The sequence below is a fragment of the Melospiza melodia genome, chromosome 16, assembly GCF_035770615.1.
Source record: "Melospiza melodia melodia isolate bMelMel2 chromosome 16, bMelMel2.pri, whole genome shotgun sequence".
In the NCBI taxonomy this organism is placed as follows: Eukaryota; Metazoa; Chordata; class Aves; order Passeriformes; family Passerellidae; genus Melospiza; species Melospiza melodia.
The window spans coordinates 14606424-14634019 of NC_086209.1; the positions used below are offsets into that span (position 1 = coordinate 14606424).

A 27596-nucleotide genomic window follows, 5' to 3' on the forward strand; every position below is an offset into this window, starting at 1 on the left:
GCAAGGACAGTCACCCCCTTTGTGCAATCCACATGGAAATTCACAAGGGGACTACAGTGGGTAAAATTTTGCAAACCTGACCTCCCAAAAAGCTTTGTTCTGCTGATTCCATTATTCCCCTTTCTTTGGTTTTAGAGGAAAACATCTGCTTACTTGACAAGGTGCTGGATGAGGAGTTCTAACATCTCCCTGTTCTTGTCAGGCAGTTTATAGACCAGTGCATGAATGGCTCCCAGCCTGTAATCCAGGTTCTCAGACTCTGGAAAGCAGCAATACAAAGAAGAATTTGTACCCAACACTTTCAAACTAAATACACCAGAGAAATATAAAGCCAAAGGAAACCTGTGGAAGCTGTTCCCTCTGCAGCATGGGAGCAAAAGGGAGCAGAGGGAAGTGAGATTTCACAGCAACAGGATGAATACTGTGAGAAACAACATGAAGTGGAAAGAGGAAGAAATGGAGCTTGAAAGGGAGCCCAAAGGCACACTCCAAAAGAGGCTGGGCATGGGCAGGTCCTCCCCTTCACACCCTTGCTCCACACACCTGGCAGCACACAGCTTCCCTCTGGGAGTCTATGAGCCCAGAGAGCTCTGACACTGAACAGCACCTAAAAATATCCCACAGGGAATAAACCTGAGTCCCTGACCCAAAGAGGTCACCCTTAGAAGAATAAATAATCAGGAAACAATAAAATACTCTGTGTGAAAAGAATAGTGTGGGGTCTGGGTGGCTGGGAAGCTCAGTGGTGCAAGTTCCTGAGGGAGGGCAGGGAAAGGATAAATGTCCTGTCACACCCAGCCATCAGGGGCTTAACCACCTCTGAAAATAATAAATCCTGGGCTTGACTACCTTCAGCAAGAAGTGGAACATTTCCCTTTCCAAGAAAAATGGATGTTATTCATTCTCCAGAGGGACACATGGAGAAGAAGTGGGCATCCCTCCCAGTCTCCCTGTGACTTGTGGAGGCACAATGGGATGAGGGATACTGTAATCCCACACATTTCCAAATGCCAGCACTCCTATGCTGAGGGTGATGACCCTCATTATGCTCTCTGCCTCACAGAACACTGGCTCACAGCTGTCACAGCTTATCTGCAGTGGCCACAACGAGGTGACAGTCACAAAGCAGCTTCTTGGCTGACCTCTGTTAGTCCCAACTGTGACTCAATCCCAACAGCTACAGCAGAGAAATGCCTTCCATGGGCTGTTTTCAACATCCCAGGACAAATTTCATAACCTAAAGGGAATACCTACTTATCTGGGGGGTAACAGCACATCCCATTTCCTCACAGGTTTTAAAATAAATATATCAGTACTAGAGGGAAACAATTCCTGTGGCTACTTTCAAGTGAGTGACATCCTCTGGCTTTCCAGACCCCCCTGAGAACACAGACCCTGTCTGAGGGAAGGAGCAAAGGAGAGAAGGGGACATCCAGCACCACATCCCCTGCCTGCACAGAAAAGCACTTGGAGAAGACAGCACTGCTCTCTCTACAGCTGAAGCAGTGGGACACCACAGGGCTGGCAGAGCTCTGCAAAGTGACTTTGATGGACCCTGGCTGGGGAGAGCAGGGCCAGGGACCATCAGTGGGGAAGCTGTGGGACTTACTGGCAGCCAGGACCAGCTCTTTGTGGAGCTTGTACGTCATGACGGGTTCAGACAGGTTCCTGCAACAACCAGAAAGAAAACTCAGCTCTGCAGGGCACTGTGACCCACTTGTGACCATCTTGGACCAATGGACAAACTGGCTCATCCCTCAGTGCCACCACGTCCCAGTGGCATTTCCTTCTGCAGTCAATAACAGTGAAAGAGCCCTCCCCAAGGGATTGAGGGATTCTGTAACATCCATATTCATCATCCTTCCTCCCAAAGCCTTTGTCACTTTGCCCTTTTCCACAGCCAGATGTGAATATCTGGCAGCTCATTTCAGCTTTCATCTGGGTCAGCCCCAGTCCCCTTTCCTTGGGGCAGGTGTGACCTGCAGTGCTACCTGAGATAGAACTTCAGTGAGCTGGTAATGGTCTTGATGTCCCAGTCCCCACTCTGGAGATCCACATCCCCAGGGCATTTTGGATCTGGAAGGAGAATGAAAAAGTTTTAGAATAAAGTTCATTCAGAGGTTACTAACAAACAATCTGCTTGGGCTGGGGGATTCCCCTTGAGACACATGAAACCACAGCAGCACACAAAGAGAGTTCCTAATTCCCATGGCTAGGAAAAGCAGAAAAACAGCACCAGTGTCAGGGTTTTGGAGGCTGGGGAGTGGTGCTAATGAAGACAAAGAGGGAAACACAAGGTAAAATTTAAGCAGGGCTGAGAAGTCACTGAGAGCATAGTCTGTATAGTTTATTTTTTCCCAAGGTTGGCAGAAACAACGGATTTCAACAGGTCCAAGACAAGCTTTCTGACATCCAAAGTAATCTGAATGCCAGCTCAAATCTTTCACTTGCAGCTACTCCCCTGAAGGCTGTTCTGGAAGCATTCCCTCTTGCTGCACAGAGAGGAGGGAGCTCAGGGGAGGCCCAGCAGCATGGAAATACACTTTGCTGCTGCTCACCCCCGTGACAAACCACACCACATCTGTGGCGCCACGAAGTGAAAGATGTAGTTGTAGGATGGGGGAAGCTGGACTACAGAAATAAACAGCAGGACTTGTTTTTGAAAATAAATAGGACTAGAGACTAAAAAAAAATAAATTATCTCCTTTGAGTGGTTAAAGATGAAATCCTGCTGCAGCAATTATTTCTGTGGGGTTGGACTTTCCATTATGCTTTCATCTGCAGTGGGGTGGCAAGTGGTTACCCAGACGCATGCAGATAAACAAAACAAAAAGGCACTCACTGGTGGGATTCAGAGGAGAAAACCACAGGGCTGCTCACAGGGAGGGTGAGAATCAAGCAGCAATAGAACCTGAGGCTTAGCAATGAGTCATGGGCCAGCAGAGCTGGGCAGATGCCCGAAGCCATGGCTCTGTGAGAACTGGGCATAGCCAGACACCAGTACGAACCAAGGTTTTAATAAACAACATCCAGAGTAGAAGCAATAGGAAACAGTCAAAGCCTTTGAATGCTGCATTAATATCAGATGTCTGAGCTGGCTTGAGCCCGAGGCACGCCTGAGGGAGGTGAGCTCAATCCCTGCCCTGTGCTCCAGCCCCAGGCAGGGCTGGGGAGAAAGGTTTGGCCTTGGTAGGTGGGGATCTACCCCAGAGGGTCCCTGAGAGGCTCACAGGTGGCCACGAGGTGAGGGTACAATGGCCTCAGCCAGGGCCCAGCCCAGAAGGGCTGTCCTGGCACAAAGCAGTGCTGCTGAGCCCCTAAACCTGCTAAGACTGTAAACACTTCCCCAGTTGCCAAGTTTGTGTGACAGACAGATCCAGCCACAGGAAGGCTCCCAGCAGGAATGGATCCACAGGCTTCTTAACATACATCGGCTCCTTATGGTACACACTGCACACAGTGAGGTGTCCCCATCCTTCCAGAGACAAATCTTACACCAGGCTGGAGGGCTCCCTGCAAAGGCCACTCTCCCAGTCCAGCTCACTGTGTTATCCCAGGAGAGAAGGGGAAGATGAGCCTCAGAGGGGCCACAGGGACCAAAACCCATGCTGGACATTTCTCACTGTGGAATCCTCTCTGTTCATCACAAACAACTCAAGAACAGTGACAACTCAGGACAGTGTCATTGCACAGAATAATCAATTCTTACCAAAAAAAGCATTCAGTAACTTCTGCACCTGGATGTTGCTGCCAACAGTCCGGTACACGCCCTCCGTGGTGATTCCTGAGAGGACAAAGCCAAGAGTGTCAGCCGAGGTTTCCCGCTGGCGATCCAAAAGCCCCATCTAGTGGAAATGTTCTCCTGCTGCTGGGCTCTGTCCCACACCCCGGCCTCTGTCCCTTATCCCGGGTTATGTCCTATATCCCGGGTCTTGTCCCACATCCCGGGTTCAGTCCCGTATCCTGGCTTCTGTCCCATATCCCAGGTTCTGTCCCACACTCCAGGTTCTGTCCCATATCCCAAACCCTGTCCCACTCCCTGGGCTCTGCAGGCAGGGGCTCTGCTCACCCCAGCAGCCAAGGCCACCAGCACCACCGTGGTCACCATGTCACAGCCAGGTGAGCACAGCCAGGGTTGTGGGACACACCAGCCCACACACCCCATTTCTTTACCATGGATTTGCTCAAACCCCTACAGAAGACAAAGGCATTAAAAACACTGGCCAGTACAGGGACAGGCAGAAGCACTGTCTCTCCTAGCTCTGCCAGCAGGGTCTTTGTGCCCTCACTGCTCCCCACTCCAGTGGGCCTTGGCTGCCACAGCCCCAGCAGCCCCAACCCCACATCTGGAGATAAATCCAGACCCCTGTCCCACACTAGTGGTGTTCACTGGTGCTGGATGTTATGTGGCAGCCCAGAGGATGAGCTGCCACCCTTCCACCTGCTGCTGCTGCTTCACAGACTGGGGCTGAAGCAGCCTGTGGCCACCCCTGCTGCCAGAGCTGCTCTCCTGCCCAGCACTGGGTGTGCTCAGGGCCAAAACTGAGAAAACCACGAGTGAAAACAGCATAAAGGTGGAACTTCAACCCCAACAGCCTTGGTACAACATTCCAAAGCAGGTGGGACTTTTGCTCCCAAAGAACATGCATTTAACTGAAGAGCACACATTCCTCAGCTGAAAGGTGCAGTCCTGTGCCAGTGGCCAACCCTGTACTGCAGGAACCACAGTGTGATCAAGGTCATGGGAAGCACGGCCAGGCTGGGTGAGCTCCTCACCTTTGGTCTCCACTGCATTGATGCACTTCCGAACAAACTTGAAGCCCACCTCGTTCAGCTCCACTGTTTGGGACAAGGAAGCTGTGTTAGCTGCCTGAGCCCTCCTGGAGACCCTGGGAGCCCCCAGCCCACCCCCAGCCCTTCTCAGCACCCAGAGCCTCAGTGCCCCAGCACACAGGGTGCTCACACCTGCACCCACACCCCCTCAGGAAACACCAGTGATCTGGACATCCTAACAAGGAGTTATTAGTTCCACATTTTCTCCCATTTTTCCTCAAATTTATTTTGAGTTGCAGCACTGCTCCCTACCCCCTCTCTGTCTTTAATAGTAAGGTATTTATTATTATTATTATTATTATTATTATTATTATTATTATTATTATTATTATTATTATTATTATTATTATTAATAATAATAATAATAATAATAATAATAATAATTTGGATTGTATCTCATAAAGACTTAAATAATACTCTCCAGAGCAAAATCTGTAGTTAAAGTTATTCCTCATCATGGGACTGTGTAATTTCTGCTTATCTACATCTCTAGGATTAAAAAGCAAAACCAATCCAGCTTGATGTTCTGAGGAAAATGAGCACAGGGCTTCCTCCACTGAGCTGGGCAATCCTATGGGATCCCTGCATTTTCAGCAGATTGTTTATACTGATTCTGTCTGCTCTGAGCAACAACAACATCAAGCTCAGACATCTCTTAGCCCTGCCCCAGGAATAAGCACAGAACCACCTGGTGCTTGACACTGAGGGCTATGATACCACTGGAATTCTTACCAGCTTTAATCTATGGCAAATAGAGAATGTTTATTCAGTGGAACCCTAATTTACATTCCTCCCAGCGTGTGATGTGAACATGGCCACACAGCAGGGTTGTGCTCATGCTTCTGGGAATGCTGCCCCTGTGCTCATTAGACCCAGCTAGCTACAGTATTGATGAAGTGAGCTCTGGGACAGAATGCAGGTTTCACCCAGCTGACAGAGAACCAGAGGGGTTCCAGGGCTCTGCAGGGTGCACCCCACAGCTGACAGGGGGGACACAGGACACGGTGGTGGGTGGGAGATGCAGGGAACTCAGTGCCACCTCCATTGCCCTGTTACAACCTTTGTTAAGGGACATATCCTCAGAATCTCTCCCTGGGGTTTGGAGGTGCAAACTGAACCTCACATCCCACTGCTCCTGGCTAAATAAAAACTGCTCACTGCAGTTCTGTGCAACTCGTTCTCATCTGGGCTCAGTGCCAGGCACTGTGGTGTGAGAACAGCAGTGACACTGCTGTCACGGAGCAGGGACAGTGCTACTCAGCAGGATTTGAGGATGAGTGTATCTGCAAGGAAAATTCTGCCTGGCCTCGAGGCTGTGAGAGCCCAAAGAACAGTAACAGAAGTGACTCACTTTCTTCCTGCTTCGTGATGGGACTGTGATAAATCTGAAAAAAGGGCGGGAATGGGGGAGGGAGAAGCAAAAACATCATCAGCATGATTTGGAATTTATTTCTAAAAGAAAATGCAGCATCCCATAAATCATCCCCAGATTACCCAGAGGCAATCACAGCGAAAAAGACAATGTCCCATAGAAATCTCATTTTATAATTAGGCAAGAACCCATTATCTGCACAATCAAGGAGTTTCTGCTGCCTCCATGTGTTTCAGTGGGGCACCTATTGCTGGGGAAATTCTCTGTTCTGTAGGCAAACCACAGGGCTCTGGGCTCTGCTCAGACTGAAGGAAGAGGACATCAGTAGGCACAGAAAGGTTGGAGAACACAGGTGCAGGGTGGGCAGTGACACCTTTGGAAAGAGCTAAGGGCTGCTAAGAGCAGGGACAGGCCAGTCATCTCCAGCAGGCAGTGAGGAGCAGGAGGGAAGCAGCCCGGAAAGGCTGGGGTCTGGAACACCCCGAGATTTCGGGGGGAAGCCCAAAATCCCCAGCGGGAGCTGCGGGAAGGGCAGGGAGCCCGTGGTGATGGTGCAGCAGCCGCCGGCAGAGGACACTGCTGGGCAGCGCATTCCAGCTGGGAACGGCTCCAGGGACACTCACCGGCTCCTTCCCGTCCATGGCCTCCATCCACAGCCTCCGGTTGGCTTCTGACAGCGCCTGCAGCGTGATGGTCCCGGACCTGGGCACAATTCCCCCAGGGACAGGCAGGGAAAGGAAGAGAAGTTGGTTTTAATAGACAGTAAAGAGGGATTTGCTGCTGGTCCGTGGGGTTTGGGGCCACCAGGCATGAAGCCTCTCACCTTTCATTAGTTTCAATGTCAAAACAAAACCTTTTGTCTATGGAGTCAGTCTTTCTCCTTACACAGGATTTCAGGGTCAGGTCCAAGGTGCCCTAGGAGAGAACATGAAAGGCAAGGTGAGAGGACAGAAACATGGGAGAGTTTGGGTTCCTCAGGCCCAACCCAGCACTGCCCACAGTGCCTGTGCTGATATTCCAATGGCACTGGTACCAGGGCGCAGGTGGCTCTCCCACCATCATCACAGGCAGATGAAGTTCCAGGCTTGCTCTCAGCCAGAGAATGTTCTGGACTCAACAGCACTACCCCACAGAGCAGCACCCTGCCCCTGCAGTGCTGGAACACTGCTCCAACCATCCCAGAGAGGCATTCCCTGTCTCTGAGGCCAGGACCATGCTCACCCATGCCCTGACACAACTGGGCTCTAATTTTTACCAGGGCTGGCTGTCAGTACCAGTTACCCACAGCACCAATGAACCAAATGGCTTTACACAAACATGTGGGGCACAGGGAGGTACATTTCCTCACCCCAGACAGAGCAGACATGCTCTGGAGAGGCTCTGCTCTGGCCCTGGGTGTTTGTGTCCCTGCACTACACAGCAGATTAATTCATAATTTGATTGTGGTTTTGTGGCCAGCTGTGACCTGATGGTGCAGGCTACCAATATTTGGGAAAGGCACTAAGTTTTCCCAGACCCTTCCTGCAGTAATGGACCTTACTAGACATGATTATAGCATAAATGACAACAAATCTCTCCATACAATAGTTTGGCTATTTCTTTGCCCAGCTCCCTGCCAAGGAGTTGCAAAACATCTATTTTATTTTCCTGCTGCAGTGTGCAGAGCCCTGCCAAAAGCAGAGCATGAGCTCACACACTGGAGCACACAGGCCTGGCTGGGAAGGCCCTGGGGACCACTCCATGGCAGAGGAGGGCGGGGGACTCAGCTGGAGGCACTGGCTGAGCTCCATCCTCCCAGCCCTCCCCTGTCACGAGGAGAACTGAGGGAACTCCCAGGCTTTGGTAAGCCAAAGCACTTTGTGAAAGAAGCAGTTACCCAAATAGCTGCCTTAGTGCAGTTTGGAGCTGCACTGTTACCCCTCTTCTCTTCCCACACTGTCCCAGTCCCACAGAATCAGTGCTGAGAGCAGAAATCAAACCACAAACTAGTGCTGTGAGCACGCAGTGCTGTGAGGAAATGCTGCATTTGGAAGCAGGAACTCCTGTAGTAACTTGAGTCATTCAGGCCCTTCAGTGGCTGCCACAGTTTTTGTGGGGAAGGATCAACATCAGCTGGCCCAGAGAAGCACAAGTTTCACTCCAGGCTGAACTCATGGGCCAGCACTGTCTGGTATCTCTCATGTCACAGGACCCACATCTGCTGCCAAACCCTGCAGGGCTCTCAGGGACACATTGGAGTGGGACCTCTCCTCACGGGGGTGCCTCTTCCAGGTGACACCAAACTGCCCTGAGTGGGCAGGGAGGGGACAGAGCCCACCCCTCTGCTCTGTGGCACCTGCAGGGTCAGCTGTCACAGGAAGGGAGGCCATACATGGGTGGAAGGTGGGTCCAGTGCTTGGGCCAATGTTTGCAGACATCCAACTCACCTGCTTAGCTCCAGGCTTCTGGTCTATGGGTGTCATCCGTAAGGTTTTGGCCTCTTTTTCATACTGGCAGTAATACTTCACCCAGGAGATGCCCAGAGCCCCTGCAGGACACAGGAGAGGCTGGAATCAGGGACAGGGCTGTGGCTTGGTGCAGCCAGCAAGGTCAGGCATGGTCAGTGCTGCCCACACGTCCTCCCTTCTCTGGGGATGGACACTGACAGCTCTGGGGACATCAACCTCGCAGGTGTCTCCATGGGCAAGAGTTAGGAGGAGGAGAGGAGGAGGAAGAGAGAAGCAGGAGGAGAGGAGAAACAGGAGGAGGGGAAGAGGAGAGGAGCACAGGGCAGCTGCTGCCTCCAGCACCCTCCCAACTCACAGCTGGTGAAAGGGCATTTGTGGGACTCTGACCACAAGTCAGGCTGGTTTGGCCAAGCCCAGCCAAGACCTACACTGACAGGATCCTACATGTCCTGAATGTCTGATCCACAAACCCCACTGCTTTTTCCTGTGGGTGAAAACTCAATAATGAAGACAACAGCAGCTTTGAAATACTCTGAAGTTCCTATTTCCAGATTCATAGTCACTTTCCTCTGTTTTCTTACCTGAATTCATTTATAGGAAATAATTCAACTAGTATTTTTTCTATAATTTGTTTTTAAGTTGCAGTTGTCAGGAAGAACAACTTTTCATACTTGATTTAGAGGGAAGAATAAATAGAGACAGAAAATAGCCACTGGCCTGCAGGAACATGCCACATTTAGGATCTAAAATTACTGAGTGTGCTTTCTTTTAAAAGCAAGATAAACAGACATAAAAATATATGTATAAATAGATTTCTACGTAGGATTAAGAATGAATGCTTACAAAGTTGTCTGTAGCCCCAGAGGTCACACTTTTGCACAGACTTATGTCCCCTGAGCATTCCTGCTGCGTGGCCATGGAGAGCTGCAGCCAGGTTTTGGAAAAGGCTGCATTTGGTCTGATTTTATTCTGCTCAGAATTACAAGTTTTGCTCTGAGCAGCTTAGCTCAGCACTGGTTCCACCTTGGCTGTGCTCAGCTGCTCGCAGAGGCTGCCAGAGGGAGGCTGGGCAGGACACCAGATTCATCCTGGTAAAACACAGCCAAGGCAGAGCCTGCCAGAGCTCCAGGCTCTGGAGTCATAAATCCCATCTCAACAGAGTGCAGGGCAATTATCCCTGTGCTGTCACAGATATGTCACTTGGACAGAGCTCTGTGCCACTGCTGCCAGTGCTGCCAGCTGAGGCTGCCAGTGCTTCCAGGCACTGCAGGCAGTGACACCTCAGCGGTGGCAGAAGGTGACACCCTGGGCTTGCTGTGCATGGCTGTGGTGACACCCAGTGCAGCAGGGGGTTATGTCAGGGCAGCCCTATTGCATCCACCTGCACCCCAAAGCCATTACATTTCTCCTGAGTGTACAGGTAGCCCTCGATGGTGGGCTGCCCAGGCAGCTTGCAGGTTAGGGGTGCTTCCTTCATCCTCTTCTTCAGATCTTCCAGCTCCTCCCGTGTGCTGGAAAAGTGATTCCTTGTCTGGGAACAGAAAACAAACAGAAGCATATTTGAACATGAGCAAAAAGTGAGCTGCAGGTTATTTATTCCTGGATAAATCTGAGGAGGTGCTGTTGCAGAAATGAATCCATTCCCGAGGTACAAAACATGGAAACCACTCCACAAATCCACATGGAATATGGCTATAAGAACCACTGAGCTCTAAGGGATGACTGAAGAGACATATCATGTGCAGAGATGGTGCTGAGGGCCACAGCTGGGAGGCCACTTGTTCCCTTAATTAGGGAACTTTAGCACATTTCAAGGCTGGCTGGAGCAGAGGAGCTCCCATTCACAGCATTGCTTGGGTAACAGGTGTGTTCTCCTCCCAAAGGTGTGGATCATGCTACAGTGCTTTGCATGAAAGAGTCACACCTACAGGGGGTACAAAATCCAGGAATTTGGATGGAATACTCCTTGGACCAATTAATGAGCCAGCAGCAAAACCATCCTGGCTCAGATTTACAACTGTTGTTCCACAGAAATGAAGGCCAGTCAGGAAAGACTGAAGATAAAGGAAACAGGACTCAGATATTCTACCCCATGAGCAGACTTGGCCAGCAGAGGAGTTTACCAAAGCATGCAGAAAGCCTGCAGGAAGCCAGCACCATTAAGATCAAGGTTAGAGGCCTTCTTATAGTACAATTTCAATCTCTTGATTGAAAGAAAATCTCAGGCTTGTTTATGCACCAGGTTAAATTATGCAACTGCAGTAGCCCCTTCCAGAGAAAACAATTTCATAGACTTGTGAACTGTCCCATGAAGAGAGGGGAAAACCCACGTGAACTGAGAATGAAATAACTGTATCTGCAACAATGCTAACATGGCCAGACTGCTTGGGTGGAAAGACCTTGCCATCAGAGGTGTGTAAATACAAATGAGAACAGAAGTCACACAGAAAAGTCCTTCAGCTGGGCAGGGACTCACGTTCTGCAGGCTGAGCTGGAGCTGCTGCTTGTATGGGAGGAAATCCTGTGTCAGCTCCACTGTCAGGTTGTTGTAAGTGAAGAGGCTGTGGAGAAATGCCAGCACCTGCAGTGGAGGAAGGGACACACTGAACTTCTGTGTTTATAATGGAAGGAAAGATGGACAGAGTGTGGGGTTTCAGAAATTACATATGCAATTATTTTTTCTTCACTGCTTTGAAATGCCAGCCTTGATACGGCTTATCCACCAGTGTCCTTAAAGCTCAAGCTACCAGCCACACATCTGTCTGAATAAAACCCCCAGAATGAAAGACCTTGCAGGGAGACCCAGAGCAGATGTGCAGAGATCATCCACAAGATCCAAGGATCCCACACCCCACTGCAGCTGGCACTGGGGCAGAGCCACCAGCCAGGGCAGGGTCCCTGCACTCAGCCAGGCTGGGACAGGTGAGCAGGGCAGGTGACACCTCTGTCCCTCTGCAGACAGACAGCACTCATCAAACCCAGGGGGGCCAAGATAAGTCATAACAAGACCTGTAGCTCTGTACAGTGTCCAGCCTGTTCCTCAGAATCCACAGATAGCCAGAAGAAACAGGACTGGGGCTTCACAGTGCTCCTGCCGCACAGGACCTAATCCAAGCTGGCAGCTCATCCCCTGCCAGCACATCTGAGCGTCAGCAAATGAGACTGAGAGCAAAGGAAGCTCCTACCGGCTCCACAATACTGAATTTCTTGCTTTCTTGTACTTCCTGGATCTGGTACACATACTCAAGGGAGGACTCAAAGAAATTGTGTCTCTCTTTGTCGACCTGAAGGTCAGCCTGGAAGAAAGAGGGAAAGGTGGAAAAAGAAAATACATCACATGTAGTTTGAAAACATTTGACTCGCTTTTGTCTGTCAGCCCACACACAGTTCTGTCCTCACTGAAAACCTGCCTGGTGTCCAGCCCAGCTGTGAGCTGGAACATGGATATTCCTTTAAGTCTGCCCTTTTCTGGCTCCCTTTCATTCAAGGATCTAAAATCTCTTCTCACTCTGCAAAGAAAAGGCTTTCCCAAAGCTCTTTTATTACTTTAGCACAAGCCTCTTCTCCTGACAAGACCACCTTCACCACCCTCTTGCCTGACTCCATCTGTGTCCCAGAACCAGCAGCTCTGGAGCTGCAGCAGTGGCAGGAGCACACAATGAGCTCACACACAGTCTGCCTTGCAGAGATGCTCGTAGGTTGATGTGACAACTGGCCTGACAGATCTGACCAGATCCAGCTGGCTTTCCTTCCTTGCTGCAACATGCCTGCAGCAGCACCAGCTGGAAGGAACCCCCTCCTCTGCCTGCCCCACAGCCACCCAAAAGCACCAGCAGCAAGGTAGGACACCAGGCCAGCAAAAGGAAAAATAACTGGTTACTTTTCAGCCAGAGCACTTCCCCAGGTGAAAGGGTGGCCAGTCCCCAGCTGTGCCACTGGTCACTGCCCTTCACCATCAAGGTGACAACAAGCAATGACAATGTCTGAAGCCACAACCAGCATCCAACAGACACAGGAGAACTGAGCTTGATTTCCCTGATCTCACAGAGAACTCAGGCTTTGGGTAGATTTAATTGATTATCAGTTTCAATTAGTTACTTTAAGGGACGATTCCTCTCCTTTTTTTTAAGACCTAGAGCAGTTGGTGCTGTTGCTTCTGGACCTAACTCTGAGAAAAATTCCATACACACCTCCTGTAACTGAGATTCCTTCTTTTTGGAAGACAAATGCAAGTGGCGATCCAGCATAGAGTAGAACTTCTCTCCATCCTTCTCAAACTTTTTCTTTCTTTCCTGTAGATGCAGAGAGGTCGAAGCAGAACCAGTTATTGGCATTTTCCAGATAAGAACATGCATCAACACCGAGATTCTTTCTGCAATTCTGTATTCCCGTGGACAAATTTTGGTCAACCCAGGCAGAGAACAGAAGGCCACTTCTCATTTGCTCTGATTTCACAGCCCCTTGCCTACCTTGGATGCAATTATACCTCAAGACCCAGTCTAGCAACACAAGAAGTATTTTTTCATGCCAACATCATGGCAAAAGCCCCATTGAGGAGGTGCTGTTCCCTCTCTCAATCTCTTCAATTTCCAATAGACTGAAGATGTGCTCATGCATCAAAAACCTGTTCACCACCTCCTGACATGCTGCTCACACAGCCCAGAAACAACTGGGCAAACACTGCAATGTCAGAGGCGCAGCAAGGTCAAGAAAAGGTTCATTAGATTTTGGCAACTTTCTGTTCTAAAGAGTTTATAATTTGTTTCTGAGAGTAGCAGAAGGAAAGCTGAAGCCTGGCAGGTCATCAGGCAGGCAGGAAATCCTCATCTGCCTCAGCAGTCCTGCAAAGAGAGCACAAATGAACAAGAGCAGCAAACAGAGATGTTCAAGAAGGAACCCCTGAGAGCAGGCAGGGAGCAGCAGGACTGAGCACCAGGCTCTTGGCTCCTGCCTGCACTGACTCTGACATTGGCAATCACAAAACAACCAGAGTAGGGGCCAGGTTGACAAATACCCACTTTAGATGGTATCTGACACATCAGGGATTCCTGGGAGGCAACTAAATTACTGAAATCAGGAAATTCCAGCCTGGCAGCAGCCTCAGTGCCAGGTCCAAGCAGCTGAGAGCTGGTGTACACACAGTGCAGGTGTGTATGGGATGCCCAGATCTTCTGTCTGGCTTTTGAAAACTCAAGCAAGTGGAAAGCAGTTCCAGCTTCCTAGGGAATTACTGCTATCTTTCAACATCTGTCTCCTGAAAGCTCTGAAATCCTGTTCTCTTGCCCCCACTCAGAAATGCATGGATAAGCAAGCATACACCAGTGCCACAGCCAGAGCAGATGGGCTCTGCCAGGCTGCTGGGTATGAGGAACTTTCCTCACGAATTCAGGAGTGACCACAGCTTCCCCTGCCTGAAGTTTTGCTTCCCTGTTCCAGTTGCAGAGCCTATTCCATCTGTCTGTCTGGATGCCCTGCAGCAGGATGCCTGGGGGCTCCCAAAGCCCCTGGGCTCAGCACAGGTGGCTCCCAATGATAGGAACAAGCCTTCCTAGCAGCTGCCTTCCAGGGAAGAGGATTCTCTCCCCACCAGAGTCCTGCCATGGCTGCAGTGAAAGCACAGTTACCATGAGGAAGTGGCACCAGCCCCTGTCTAAGTGTCTGGAGCAGGGCAGGCTTAGCCCAGCAAACCTATTCACCTCAGCAATTGCATATCCTGCTGTGCAGAGCCTGGAATTACAGGACACCTGAAGAGAAGTGCATCCTCTGCAATCACCCCCTGCAATATCAGGTGCTGTGACTCTGTGTTAGCAGCCTCACACACCAGAACAGAGAGATCTACACCAAATCCAGAGCAAGAGAGAGTCCTCCAAGGGTGAATCCTAATTTAAGCAGTGCAGCAACTGTGGGCTGAAGCCAGGAAGGAGAATGAAAACAAACCACCACCCTCGTGACTGAGGCCCTGAGCAGCAACCCCAAACCCAGAGCAGTGAAAGCATTTGTGGAGCAGCAGTTCCTGTGTCTGTGAGGTCAAACTCCTGGGCTGTCTGTGCCATTAATGCCCTGTCTTATACAGCCAGGAACTTTTCTTGTTTCCATTTCCTCAGAGAGCCTCCAAGCCCCAAGGCCACAGAAGTGCAGGGAAGCAGAGCTGTGGGCACAGCACTCCTGATGCCACCTCCTCACGTCTCAGAGGAGATGGCTGTGCCAGCAGCACGTCCTGAGATAGAAAAGCAGGTGCTGCCATGGAAAGGTAGCTGCAAACCCAACCAAGGGTTCCACTGTCTCCAGCAAGGTGGTGTGCAGAGGTGGTGGTGGCAGCACTGGGATGGTGCCATCCCTGCTCCTCAGCAGCAGCAATGGGGCTGGAGCCACTCCAGGAGTTCTCTCCCACCTCTCACCACCAGCAAGCAGCACTCATAAGGTGATTCAGCTGTCCCCACCCTGTGGAGAGGCCAGCAGGGAAGACAGCCACGCTGCAGGCCAGAGCTGGGACCAACCTCTCCTGCTCTCCATCTGGGAGGCTGCTCACCTGTGCCAGGTGTAGCCATGATATCTTCTGAAACATCCTTTCCTTAAGATTTCTCCTTCTGAGAAGCTGAAAAGCCTCAGGAACAAAATGTAAACAATGATTATCTGCTGCTGTGGAATGCAACAGGTGCATCTGTGATTGGACTCATGTGGTTGTTTCTAATTAATGGCCAATCACAGTCAGCTGTCTCAGACTCTCTGTCCCAGACACAAGCCTTTGTTATCATTCCTTCTTTCTCTATTCTTAGCTAGCCTTCTGATGAAAACTTTTCTTCTATTCTTTTAGTACAGTTTTAATATAACATATATCATAAAATAATAAATCAAGCCTTCTGAAACATGGAGTCAGATCCTCATCTCTTCCCTCATCCTCAGACCCCTGTGAACAGGGTCACAGCCAGGAGCTGTGGGAAGCACAGGGCAAGGGAACCACCAGAGCCTGGTGCTACCATGGCCAGGCATGGCAGAGCCCATGGGCAGGGGGATGTGCCTCTGGATGCAGCAGCCTGGGAGCACGTGGCTCCTGGCCCGTCCCCAGGGGAGGTGACATTGCTGTGGGAGGCTGTGGTGCCCGTGCACGTGGCCACAAGAGCCCACGGAGGAGGCCATGAGCTGTGTGTGGCTGTGGTGCCCACACACATGGCCACAGGAGGCCACAGCCTGCAGCCACAGGGAGACCACAAACCACCAGGCTGCAGCTCTGTCACCAGCTTGTGGGCAGCTCCCTGGTGGGCTCTGAGGAAGAGAAGATATGGCGGGTTCTGAGGAAGAGGGGTCATCTCTGCTCAAGGAAATACTGGTGAAGAGAAAGGAAGAGCCTGGGAGAGCAGGGGAGCTCCTTCTGCAGCAGGAGCTGGGGAGCCAGACAGGAACAACTCTGGGAGTGCCTCCTCCTCTGGCAGCACCCAGGCAGGCAGGGGCACACTGGGGACAGGGAGCATTGAGCCCTTTTGGGGGATTGAAGGGACTGGGGACATGGAGCACTGAGCTCTTCCTGGGGATTGAAGGAATTGGGGACATGGAGCACTGAGCCCTTTCTGGGGATTGGAGGGACTGGGGACATGGAGCACTGAGCTCTTCTTGGGGATTGGAGGGACTGGGGACATGGAGCATTGAGCCCTTTCTGGGGATTGGAGGGACTGGGGACATGGAGCACTGAGCTCTTCTTGGGGATTGGAGGGACTGGGGACATGGAGCACTGAGCCCTTTCTGGGGATTGGAGGGACTGGGGACATGGAGCATTGAGCCCTTTTGGGGGATTGAAGGGACTGGGGACATGGAGCACTGAGCTCTTCTTGGGGATTGGAGGGACTGGGGACATGGAGCATTGAGCCCTTTCTGGGGATTGAAGGGACTGGGAATGATGTCCAGGATGGACCCATGTGTGACAGGACCACAGTGCAGTGTGGCATTTTGGGCCACTGAGAGGGAGCTGGCCAATCATTCCCACTCTGGTAATTAGCATGTAACTGAACAGCAGAAGGATGACCTACAAATCCTTCTGAGCTGGCTGCTGACCAGAGCAAGCCAAGACAGAAAAAAAAAACAACACTAAAAAATCACCCAGACTGAAGCACAATCTGGAAACACGAGCACAAATTAATTCCTCATGAATATTCATCAAAGGGCAGCACCACGTTTTCACTGAGGTTTGCCAAAAGGCACCACCCACCTTCCCTTTGTTGCTCACTGGGAGACACCGAGCAGATCCCACTGAGGGCAGGCAGGAGGGGGCTCTGAAACCCCCTGTGCTGGGAGCTCTGGCAGGCACTGCTGTGCCCAGGAATGGCACAGCCCATGGGGCAGCAGTGCCTGCCTGCTGAGGCTCTGGCTGCTCTGTGTGTGCCAGGTCCTGCTTGCACCCTGACTGCCACCAGCACTGGGGTGACACCAGCGCCCCTCAGCAGCTTCAGGTCCTGCTCATCAGGGGGAAAAGGGCAAACAGACTTGGCAAAACTCCTCTTTAACCATTAGTTGCTAATTAGGATCCTCTGAAATCCCCATTTTCAGGGAGGTGGAGAGAGTGGCAGGTGAGAAGCCCAGCTCACAGGCCACTTCTCCTCTCCATAAGGAAAATCAAACACACTTTTCCTGCTGGGAGCCCCCACCTCCATGCACACCTGAGGGGTCTGGGTGCAAAAGTGGTGGATGCAGGATCATCACAGTTCATTTTTAAGAGGCATCTGCAGTTAATTTAAAAACAGACTTCTAAAAAGTCAAAGGGTGTAGAAAGAGCAGTTCTGTCAAAGCACACTCAGCTCATCCTGGCATTTTACCCTCACCCACTGCTTTCTCGCAAATGCTCCTTAGGCCCTGCTCCCCCAGAGATGAAAGCAAGCAGAAGTTATTAACCTCCCTTTCTTTTAAAATTATAATTAATGAAATTAATAACAGAATTATCTAAGACCTTGTAGGAATATGTTATCTCCTATGGAAGAAATTTTGACAAACACTGCAGCTATTTAGCATTCCTCTTGCTCTTACAGTACATCCCAACAAAATTCTCCCTCTGATTTTTTTGGTTGGCTTTGTGTTGTTTTTTTTTTAAAAAGCTGTCTCCTTCCAAGTGAAACTGGAATTAAACTTTTCTATTCAAATCCTCCTCAGCTCAGTAAGTTTGGCCAGCTTCTTCCCCAAGGGTCCCAGCCCCACAGTGTGGAGCTGAGCCCCAGGGCTTGGAGAGAGAGGGATGGGACCTCCATGTGCACCAGCTCCTTCCCAAACTCACCCTGGGCCATGAGTGCCAGAGCTGGGCAATGGCTCAGCTCAGGGGGTCCCTTTTACCTGTGCAGTGTCACTCACAGTGACAGCAGGTCTCAGGAGCAGCAGTGACTGTGGGGCTGTGCGGGAGGGAGCGGCTGGAGGGGCTGCCCCGTGTGGAGCACAGAGGAGACTCCCCTGCTCCCGGCTGAATGCAGACTCAGATGTGCTGCTCAGACTGGCTGTGCTCCAGCCAGAGCCATCACAAAGCCTCGATTCAAGGGCTCTTCCTATTTGGCTGCAGCAGCTCGCACAGGGAACAGAAAACATCTCACAGAAGGCGACGCTGCCAAAATACGGAAACCGAGCAGAGGGCACAAATTCCCTGTGTCATGTCTCCAGGCTGCTCCACAGCCTGCCCTGGGCTTCTGCCCCTGGTGCAGATCAGAAAGGGTCCATGGGGTGATGGAAGGCCCAGCAGCGATGGGAGGAACCCACACTGACAGAGCACAAATGAGGAGGCTCATTTTACTTCCCCCCTCCTGCTGCTGGCTGGGGATGGCCCAGAGATGCTCTGCAGGCTGGCAGGTGAAGGAAGGCTCTGTGCCCAGGGTGACACCTCAGGGTGCAGTGTGGCATAGGCTGCTGTCAGAGAAGCATCAGAGCTGAGGACATGGGGCTGGAGTGGCTGGGGCTCACTCCCAAACTTGCACCCTCTCAAGGCTTTGGGGTGGCACTGGGGACAGGGGTACCTCCCTGTGCATCCCTGTCAGCATGGCACAGCTGGATCCTGGCACAGTACAAGGTGCTGTCCTGTGAGCTCCTGCATGGAGCTACAGCACAGCTCTCTTCCCACCACAGTGCCCTGGCACCTCTGCAGCTCATGCTCCTCACAAGAAACAAAACCCCAAACCAAACCACAATGGCTGAGGCACCTGCAACACCCCCCTGCCCTCTGCCACCTCTCCAGCTGCTCTGAGCAGTGCCCTGCCACTGTCACCACCCTGTGCTTCCACCTGAAGCGCTCTGCCCATGCACAGGGACTGAGGAAGGGCTGCAGGCTGCCAGGTGAATCCGTGCCAGTGCTGGGGCAGTGGCACCAGCCCTGCTGAGACCCGTGCCTGCCACCAGGGAAGGGAGCAGGACATGGGCACAGGCCTGTGGGTGCAGCCAGCTCAGCTCTCAGGGCACAGCAGGCTCTGGGCTGGGGGCAGAGCGGCCCTTACACACCTTAAGGGCTCTCTGGGACAAAAGCAGCCTGAAGGACGTGAGGGCAGGGGCCCTGGGCAGCACCTGTGCCATGCTCGTGGCTGCAGCTCTTCAGAGGGCTCCTCACACCAGCCCTCAGGGCATGGCAGAGGGCAGGAGGGCCATCAAGTATCTCTCCTCAAACCCTGTATTTATTAAAAGTCAAAGCCTCCAGATGGGCTGGGCTGAATCCAAGCCTCAAGTGTTCTCCAAAACATCTCCATTTCAGAGCTGGGCCAGAGCCAGCCCCATTTTAAGCTGCCGCTGAGTAACATGGAACCTGGATTTCTTGATAGCAGACAAGGGAAAAATGATCTTTTGTGCTCCACATGTGCAGAATTTGCTTTTTATAGTTTGTTTCTTTAAAAGTTTGGTCCATCTGAAAGACTCATTAGATGCTTTATGTAAATATTTCATAACAAAAGCCCTATGACTATAATCAGGTTCTGCCTGCTGGCCTCTCCTGCTTTCCCTCCTTCCCTTCCTCCCTCCCACTCCACCACACACTTCTCTGCAGAAAGTATTTTATTCTCTATAGCACTGACTGAACAAAGGAGAGAGGGGGTGAAGCAGCAAGGAGGTTCTCCTGGCTGAAACAAGCACTCCTTGCTCAGGACTGAGGCAGTGCTGGAATCAGGCCAGGAGAGAACCCAGAGAATTCGGGAAAAGATTTTGGAGACTCTTCAGATTGAAAAATCAGACTAAAAGTCACAGCACGAACCCTCAGCCAGCAGCTGAAAGCCAGCATTGAGCAGGGAGTTTGTGAGTGCCTGAAGTCAGAATGCAGTGGAGCAACTGCTTGTTAGCAACAACAGGAGAAAAATCTGAATTCAAAGACAGTAACAGAAAACAAATCTGTTTACACTGAAAACAAACAAACAAACAAACAAACCAACCTTACCTTGGTGAACCCTATCTGCTCCTTCCGGAAATTTTCCAAAGGTTTGATCAGCAAATCACTTGCATTCTGCACCTACAGTGCAAAGAAAAAGCATTTTAACTGCAGGGTGCTGATCAATTTTCTCTTAAACAGAGGCTGAACATGGCTAGAAGCCAAGAGCTCTGAGATTTGAATGTTTTTGACTGGAAACTTCTTCTCTGTCTGTCGGTGAATTCACTTAAACCATCTGTACCTGCTCTTCCCCATGGGTGACACACAGCAAACACCAGCCACATCCCAGGAGGCTTTGGGGACATCCTGTGGGTGACAGGGAGTGTCCCCCACCTCAAATAAAGGATAGGGTTCCCCTGTCTGGAGATTCAGAACAGCCAGGGAAAAGGGAAAGCCTGCCTGTGTCCCTTCCACTCCTGCCTCAGATCTCAAAGATCTCAGAGATCTCTCCTGGATGGTGCTCTGCCCACCTTTGTCATGAATCCACATGAAAGTGAGTTCATCCCAGTTTGTATCACTGGCTGCAGCTCCATTCAGGCACTGGGACCAGCTGCTGTCTGCTCCCAGCCCCACTCCCCTGACAGGCTCTGTCGCAGGCTCCAGACAAGGGAGAGGGGGACAAAAGGGGACAGGACACCACACAGCACAGCCCCTCAGGGGATTGAAATCTGATGAACACAGTGAGTGTTAAACCTCCTGAGGGAGCTGCTATAAAACAGAACTGGTCCTAAAAGTAGAGGGAAAAAACCCCAACTTTGAAAGTTGGACAGTGCCCATAATCCCTGAAACACCTTCCACTGCTGCCCCCACTGCCAAAGGAGCCACTCTACCTGGGATGTAACTAATAATAAAGAAATATCTCAGTGCTTTCCTGGTTTCCTGCAGTTCCTTGCCTGCCCATGGCCCCTCTGGCCCAGCCTGGCAGGAGCTCCTGCTGCTGCACGAGGCAGGGGAAGGCAGAGCCAAGCAGCACATTCCTGGCACGCTGCACGCTCTCCACCGAGCCTAACCTTCATGTTTTTCCTGGAATTAGGAGTGGAATGGGAAGCCAGCACTGGCTCTGGAGGAGCCTGGAGAGGCTGAGGGCGCATGGCAGCAGGAAGGTGATGGCAGTGCTTTGTACTGCAGGAGCTGGACCAGCACTGATGGCCTCAGGGACACCTGCCTTCCTGCACCCAGCAAAACTGAGCGAAAACACTTCTGATTCTTTAACTCTTGGTTTCCCCACAGTGAGCAGCCCCTCCAGCTGCAGGGCCTGGGGCTCTGTGCCTGCCTGAGCTGCCTGGGAGAGCCACAGCCCCCCACACCCATTGCTGTGCCTGCCCATGCTCAGGGCCCATGGACAGATGAGTACAGAGCACATTCCCAGTGCTCCCAGCTTCCCTCTGATGAGAGGCCTGACACAGAGGCACATGGTGCTGTGGCTGTGATTTGGCATTCAGGAATGACAGAGCCCGGCTCCCATCTCCTTACCATCATGGACCTCTCCAGCTCCACTTCTTGCAGCAGCTCTGCAAACTCCTTAAAGGACTCAGCTGTAAGAAAAGAAGAGGCTGCTCAGGGGAGCTGGGACATGGCACTGGATGTGGCACTGGAGTGTGTGACACACATCAGGACACCCCAATGTGGCTGCACCCCCAGCATGGCCATCTAAAGGCTGACAAAAAACCAAGAAGAGGTGGCTTCTTTTGGCAGAAACTGAGTGAGGCAATGCCAGGGGCAGCATGGCCTTGAGGGGTATTTATGTATGCAAGGGACAGGAGGGTCTCACACCCAGGCAATGAAGGAGTGAAGGCCCTGGGAAGGTGAGAGGATGTTAATGAGGTTTTATTAGGAATTGTGTTATAGAGATGGCAATATAGGTAGCAGAGAAGGGACAAATGCAGGGAAAGCCAAACAGGGGGAAGGGGAGCTGGCATCCCCAGGGCCTGCAGCAGGGCATTTTGGGCAGGACAGGGGTGCCTGGCCTGCCCAGACAGCTGCCAGCAGCACCAGGATGAGCTGTAGGTGCCACCTCTGTCCCAGGAAGAGCTGCAGGGGCTTGCCAGGACCAGGACAAATGTGACAAATGAAAATGGCCTGAAATGACAAAGATCACATGCAGCACCAGGAGGCACAAAGTCCATGTACAGGAGGAAAGGCAGCAGGTGTAGACATGGTCACAGACACCACTCCCTAAAATCTCAGCAGTGAAACAAAAAAGATCTCATTGATAAGCAGTTGGAGTCCAACTACAATAAAAATAGCATGAAACTTTTCCTTTAACAAACTGAAATAACAATAATTCAGCCTGGGGAGATAAAGGACTAAGTGGGAGCAGCTGACCCCACACCAAGGGGGGAGCATGCAGCCCCTCTCCCTGCCCATCAAAGGAGAACTTGGGAAGGGGCTGAATTTGTCCCAGGGGAGGAAACCCCTCATCAGGAGAGCACTGACAGTGCCAAGCCAAACTCCCCTCTCTCTGGGCTGCAGGCAAGGCTGGGCAAACTCCTGCCCATGCAGGTACTGTGGCTGTGTGCTGGCTGCCTGGGGGAACACCCTGATCACCCCAGGGAGTTAGCTGGGAAAGTTTCCCACAGCTCCAGCCTGCTCAGCACAGAGTGGGACAGGTCTGGTGGGTCCCAGGCTCCCTCTGGCCCTGGTGGGAACATCCCAGAGTGGCTCTGTGAGACCCCAGAGCTCTGCAGTTCAGACCCTCCCTCCCTGCTGGGCAGAGAAGGGCAGGGCAGGGCAGGGCAGCACACGAGGGGCACAGCAGCTGTACAGCAGTGCAGGCACAGGATTAGCTTGTCCCACAGGTCAGGGAGAAGGTGCTCCTGTGTTTCCTGTGCAAGCTGAGAGTCCTCTCCCCTCAATCACAGCAGCACCTTGGGAGAGGTACCTGTCCTAAAATCCAGTGTGAGGATTCATTCTGCAGCTGCTGAGACACACAGAAGGGAACAAACAGCCTGGTGACACGGGCACTCAGCTGGCAGTGGCACAACAGACCTTCCTGATGAGTCAGGAGCTTCTGAGCTCTCCTCCAGTGATTGCTCCAGCACCCAGCAATGCAATGGCCCTACAGCTCATGGTGTTCACACCCAGGGCCACACGTGGCTGTCACTGTGGCTCCCCAGGATGGTGGAGTGCACGGACACCAGGGGCCTGAGCCAGGAAAAAAATTATCACAGGGAGAAAGAATCCAGCCCCAAACTTACAGGGAAATATGTCAGTGCATAAAACGTTCCCTCACCATTTTTTCCCTTTGCTCTACAGGAAGAGCCCAGGAACATGTTTCCTGGCTCCAGTCACAGAACAGCCCACTGAGTTTGACCTGCACCACACTCAAGGCTCAGATCCTGCTGCCAGCCCAGCAGTGCCTGGGGTGGATCTGTGCTCCTGGCCTGGGTCAGACTTTGCCAGCCCATGCAGGGCAGTGTGGAGCAGGGGGGCCACCAGCAGCCACAGCCTGCCCAGCCACACCTGGGCAACGACACCTGGAAATGCCAGAGCGACTCTGCTGGGCAGCCAGAACCATTCCAGGAAGGTCCTTACAGGATTCCAGGTTCCCATGCCTGGAAGGGAAGAACATTCCCCCCATCTCACTGCCCCTCCATCCCTGCAGGAGCTGCTGATTTGTGTCCTGTGAGGTGACAGTGGAGGAGCTGCAGCTGTGGGGTAACACAGGTGCATCCATGACCTCTCACATGCCCAGGGGAAAGTGCTGCTCACCACAGACAACATCAGCCCAGTGTCCTGACTGCCACCTGCAGTGTCCCCGCTGCCACCCGCGCGGGTGCCAGGCTGCTCTGTGCCCACACAAGGAGAGAGCAGTGTGACTTTAGCTCTATTTACAACCCAAACACGTTCTCTTGCAGAGCATAAGAAGTGCCTGGAAGTGCTGTGCTTCCCTCCCATGCCCTGCACATGAAATGAGCTCTGCACTCCCACGCAGCCCCCTGGCACCCGGGCAGATGGAAGCTGCTGTGTCAGGAATAAGGAAGCCTCAACCCCTGCAGGCACACCAGGGCCTGGGTGGGAGGAGAACACAGCCCAGGCTTCTTCACAGGGAAGCTGGGGACCTCTTCTTGAAAAAGCAAAACAAATCCTCCCCAGCAAAACTGAAGGGAAACACGCTCCTTTCACCACGGAGAGTTTTACATCTGCTCTCTTGCTCTCCCCCATCCCACACTCCCTTTATTCAACCTCTGTCATTCCCAGCAGCCTTGCCTGGTTGCTGGAGCTTTGTTCCTTCCAGCCAAGATGAGGGACACTCCTTTCCTTGCATGGCTGTTTGCCTCAGACCCTCAGCTCCCAGGAGGGGCATTTCCATGGCAGAGTTCCCCCCTCCCTGACCCGTGTGTGTTTGCAAGCTCAGACCTCTGCTGCCATTACATTTGGAGGCTGATTCATTTCCAGTGGGTTTCACCCAGAGACTTTCCATAAAGGAAACAAGCTTTGGAGGGGCAGGCTGCAGTCTGCTTCACGTGGCTTTAAATACAACAGCCCAAGGAACAGGCTCTACTTCCTTCCCCTTCTGACAGCAGCTGAGAGATCTGACACCAGCAATGTCACACTGCTGCCACTCTGCAACCACTGCCTGACAAAAGCTGGTTTCCCTTTTTACCCCTCTGTGCAGCCCTTGGGAGCAGCCTGGAAAAGACCCTGTGCCTTGTGCCCCACCCCATGAATGCCCTGGGAATTCTCCTGCCTGGTGAATGCCCTGTGAGCCCGTGGGCAGCCCCAGCTCCTCAGCCCAGGCAGGAGGAACAAGTGTTTTGTCTGATGGGGCAGGGTGAGAACCTTGGGGGATGAAGATGCTCTGCTGTCCCTCCTGCAGCCCCCTGGCACCCCATCAGAGTCCACTCAACTCGCTAAGCCAAGAGCAGATTCATGTGAAACGTGCAGGGTTTGGGGCATTAAGGCCCCCAGGCTGTGGATGCTGAGTGACTCCCAGAGCTGAGCTGGGGGAGGGCAGGGATGTAACACAGCTCCAGGATCACTAATCCCCAAGCAGATGTGCAGGCAGCAGCCCTGCAAGGCTGCCCAGGGCACAGATGGCCATTGTTTTCCGTTTGAGACACATCCAGCAGCCCTTTTCCCCAGCAGTTTGCAGCCTGGTGCCCTTGCAGGGCAGCGTGGGGCAGTTTGTTCCAGCACAGCAAAGGCAGCTCTGGGAGCAGCACCCAGAGCTGGGCTCACTGCAGCTCTGGGAAGAGGGGCTGGCTGGGAGGTCAGCACCACACTGCCTCCTCCCCAGCACCTGGCAGCACAGAGCAGGCCTGGAGCCATGGAAAACCTCTGCAAATTATCCGCTGAATTGGGAATGTGAAACTCGACCCGTGACTGCTCAACTTCAGAAAATAAGCTGTGGAAGAGCTGCCTGGAACCCAGCTCCTGAGGCTGCTTAAAAACCATCAGGCAGGCTAATTCCTAGAGAGGGAGACTGTTCCAATTGCTGGAAATCAGCTTCAAAAAGCAGAGAACTCACCAATATTGATCTCATCATCTGTTAGTGTGTCACCGATGAAGTCGAACTGGAAGGACTGCAGAGTCTGGGAGAACTTCTGCACTGCTGAGGAGTACCCTGGAAAAGGACAGAGCAATCAGCTGTGGGTTTCTGCAATTGTTCTACAGAGGCTGCATGTCCTAGGAATTTATCCTGATGGAACAAGACCAGAGGAGGGTGGTTATGAAAATCCACAGGCATTGGGAATTTCAGTGCTGCAGAAAATGCTGCAGCATTAATAACCCTCAGAGGCTGCAGAGAGAATTGGATTTGGGTTTTTTCTCTCTCTGAAAAAGCTTCTGCAGCACTAATGGATGCACCACACGGTACAACAACTGATCAATGGCCTTGTGTCCAGCCACAGACAGGAAGGGACACTTCCCTGCAGGAAAACATTGAGGAGATACTCCCGGGCTCTGTGTGCACCAGCACAGCTCCTTGGAGCACAGGGGCTATTGAACAGGCTGGACACTGTTCACAGAAATTGTTTCATAATATGGGAGAAAAATCTGTAGAGTCAGAAAATAAATGTGAGGGAAAAGGCGGGACTAAAAATAACTGTTCCTGTGTGGGGTCATGGACACAGGCAGGCCCTGAGGGAAGGACAGTGCCACAGAGCACACAGCTGAGCCAGGGGCACCCACAGATGGCCCTGGGACCTGCTGCTCCTGCTGGTGAGGAACAGTCTGGGCTGGAAGCAGAGAAATTGCCTGATGTTTCCTGTGGCTCAGTCCAAATTATTTTTGGAGCTTGCAGAGAAGTTTCTGGCCCAAAGGATGCTTTGTGTCTTTGCACCCTGTGTGGCTGCAGGACGTGTCTGGATGGCGTCTGCTGGCATTGGCAGAGGGGCCCTGGGACGTGACAGTGACACCAGCACAGAGCCTGACCCAGGGCCAGCAGGGACAGCACACTCAGTGCACTGACCACATCACCCTGCACAAAGCTACAGCAATTCCTGAGATACAAACAGAAGGAGGCTGCACTTGCCTGACCTCAGAGAGGAGCATGCAGGCCACAAAAAGAAAAGCAAAGGAATAATGTAAGACTCTGATTTGCATTGCTACTTCTAATTTGGGACTCCAGCTGTGGGCACAGTCCCAGGCTGGACTCCTTTGTGGCAGGGCACAGAGACGGGACTTTCAGAAATTCATGAAATTACAAGTGGGGAAGATGTGACAAGCACAGACCTTATGGGCAACCAGCTCCCACCACTGCTTTGTCAAGCCAGCACCATGACTGCTGTATAGAGGAACTTGGTGTACATGGATGGGTTTTTTTGATTTGAAAATAAAACTTACTACTGTGGTGGCAACCATGGGATGCTCTGAAATGCTGCCGTGAAGGAGAGAGAAAAATTGGACAACATTGAAATAAATGAATGTTGGGGAAAAGAAATCAAATGGCCTGTGTGGGACCCGGGCAGGCCCCCAGACCGCCCTGCTTCCCCTGTCCCCAGGTCAGGAGCTCCTGCCCTCCCCAAGGTCCCTGGGCAGGCAGGGGTGGGGGCACTGCCGGGTCCCCAGTGCAGGCTCAGAGTGCAGTCCCTGCTTCTCCCTCAAAAGCCTCGTTCAGCAGCTCCCTGATGGGTCAAACCTTGGCTCCTGAATGGGCAGATTCAGGCCTGAATGTCGCTATTTAGCCCCAGCTGCCAGGGGCTGGAGCACGTAAATGGGTGAACTCTCACAGAACGATGTCATTGACTTGATGGAAAACCTCAGCAAATAATTCCCCCTCAGTGCCCCAGAGCTCACTCAGGCCAGGCTGGAGGCTCATTCAGCCCTTGCTCAGGGGAATCTTTGTTCATCCCCTGCAAATCCCCATCACCATCACCATCCCCGACACTGCTGTGGCCCCAGCCAGCCCCTCCCCTGCTGCTGGTCACAGGTGATCTTCAATCCTTCCCTCCCAACACCCCTCCCAGCCCCGTGCGTGTCCTTGAGCCCCTCTGAAAGCAGCAGCACCCCCATCTGTCTGTCTGTCTGTCCGTCTGTCCCCTCCATGGGTGCTGGCTGGGGGCAGGTGACAAGGCACACAGCTCCAGTGCACCCGTGAGCACGGCAGCACACACAGGTCCCAGGGGTGGCACCT

The 27596-nt window shown here is 52.2% G+C and overlaps 1 protein-coding gene across 2 annotated transcripts in view; it reads right to left on the reverse strand.

Annotated features, from left to right (window-relative positions):
* Positions 1 to 27596, reverse strand: part of OPHN1 (oligophrenin 1) — a 52167-nt gene that overhangs the window by 10895 nt on the left and 13676 nt on the right. For both annotated transcript variants that reach the window (XM_063170754.1, XM_063170753.1), the window contains exons 2-17: positions 25491 to 25586; positions 21494 to 21555; positions 20030 to 20101; positions 12843 to 12944; positions 11838 to 11948; positions 11129 to 11233; positions 10054 to 10183; positions 8632 to 8732; positions 7029 to 7120; positions 6829 to 6907; positions 6185 to 6218; positions 4777 to 4839; positions 3710 to 3784; positions 1992 to 2076; positions 1610 to 1668; positions 154 to 259 (exon numbers count right to left, since the gene is read on the reverse strand). In XM_063170754.1, the coding sequence (XP_063026824.1) occupies positions 154 to 259; positions 1610 to 1668; positions 1992 to 2076; positions 3710 to 3784; positions 4777 to 4839; positions 6185 to 6218; positions 6829 to 6907; positions 7029 to 7120; positions 8632 to 8732; positions 10054 to 10183; positions 11129 to 11233; positions 11838 to 11948; positions 12843 to 12944; positions 20030 to 20101; positions 21494 to 21555; positions 25491 to 25586 (1372 nt within the window). The remainder of the gene's footprint in view (positions 1 to 153; positions 260 to 1609; positions 1669 to 1991; positions 2077 to 3709; positions 3785 to 4776; positions 4840 to 6184; positions 6219 to 6828; positions 6908 to 7028; positions 7121 to 8631; positions 8733 to 10053; positions 10184 to 11128; positions 11234 to 11837; positions 11949 to 12842; positions 12945 to 20029; positions 20102 to 21493; positions 21556 to 25490; positions 25587 to 27596) is intronic.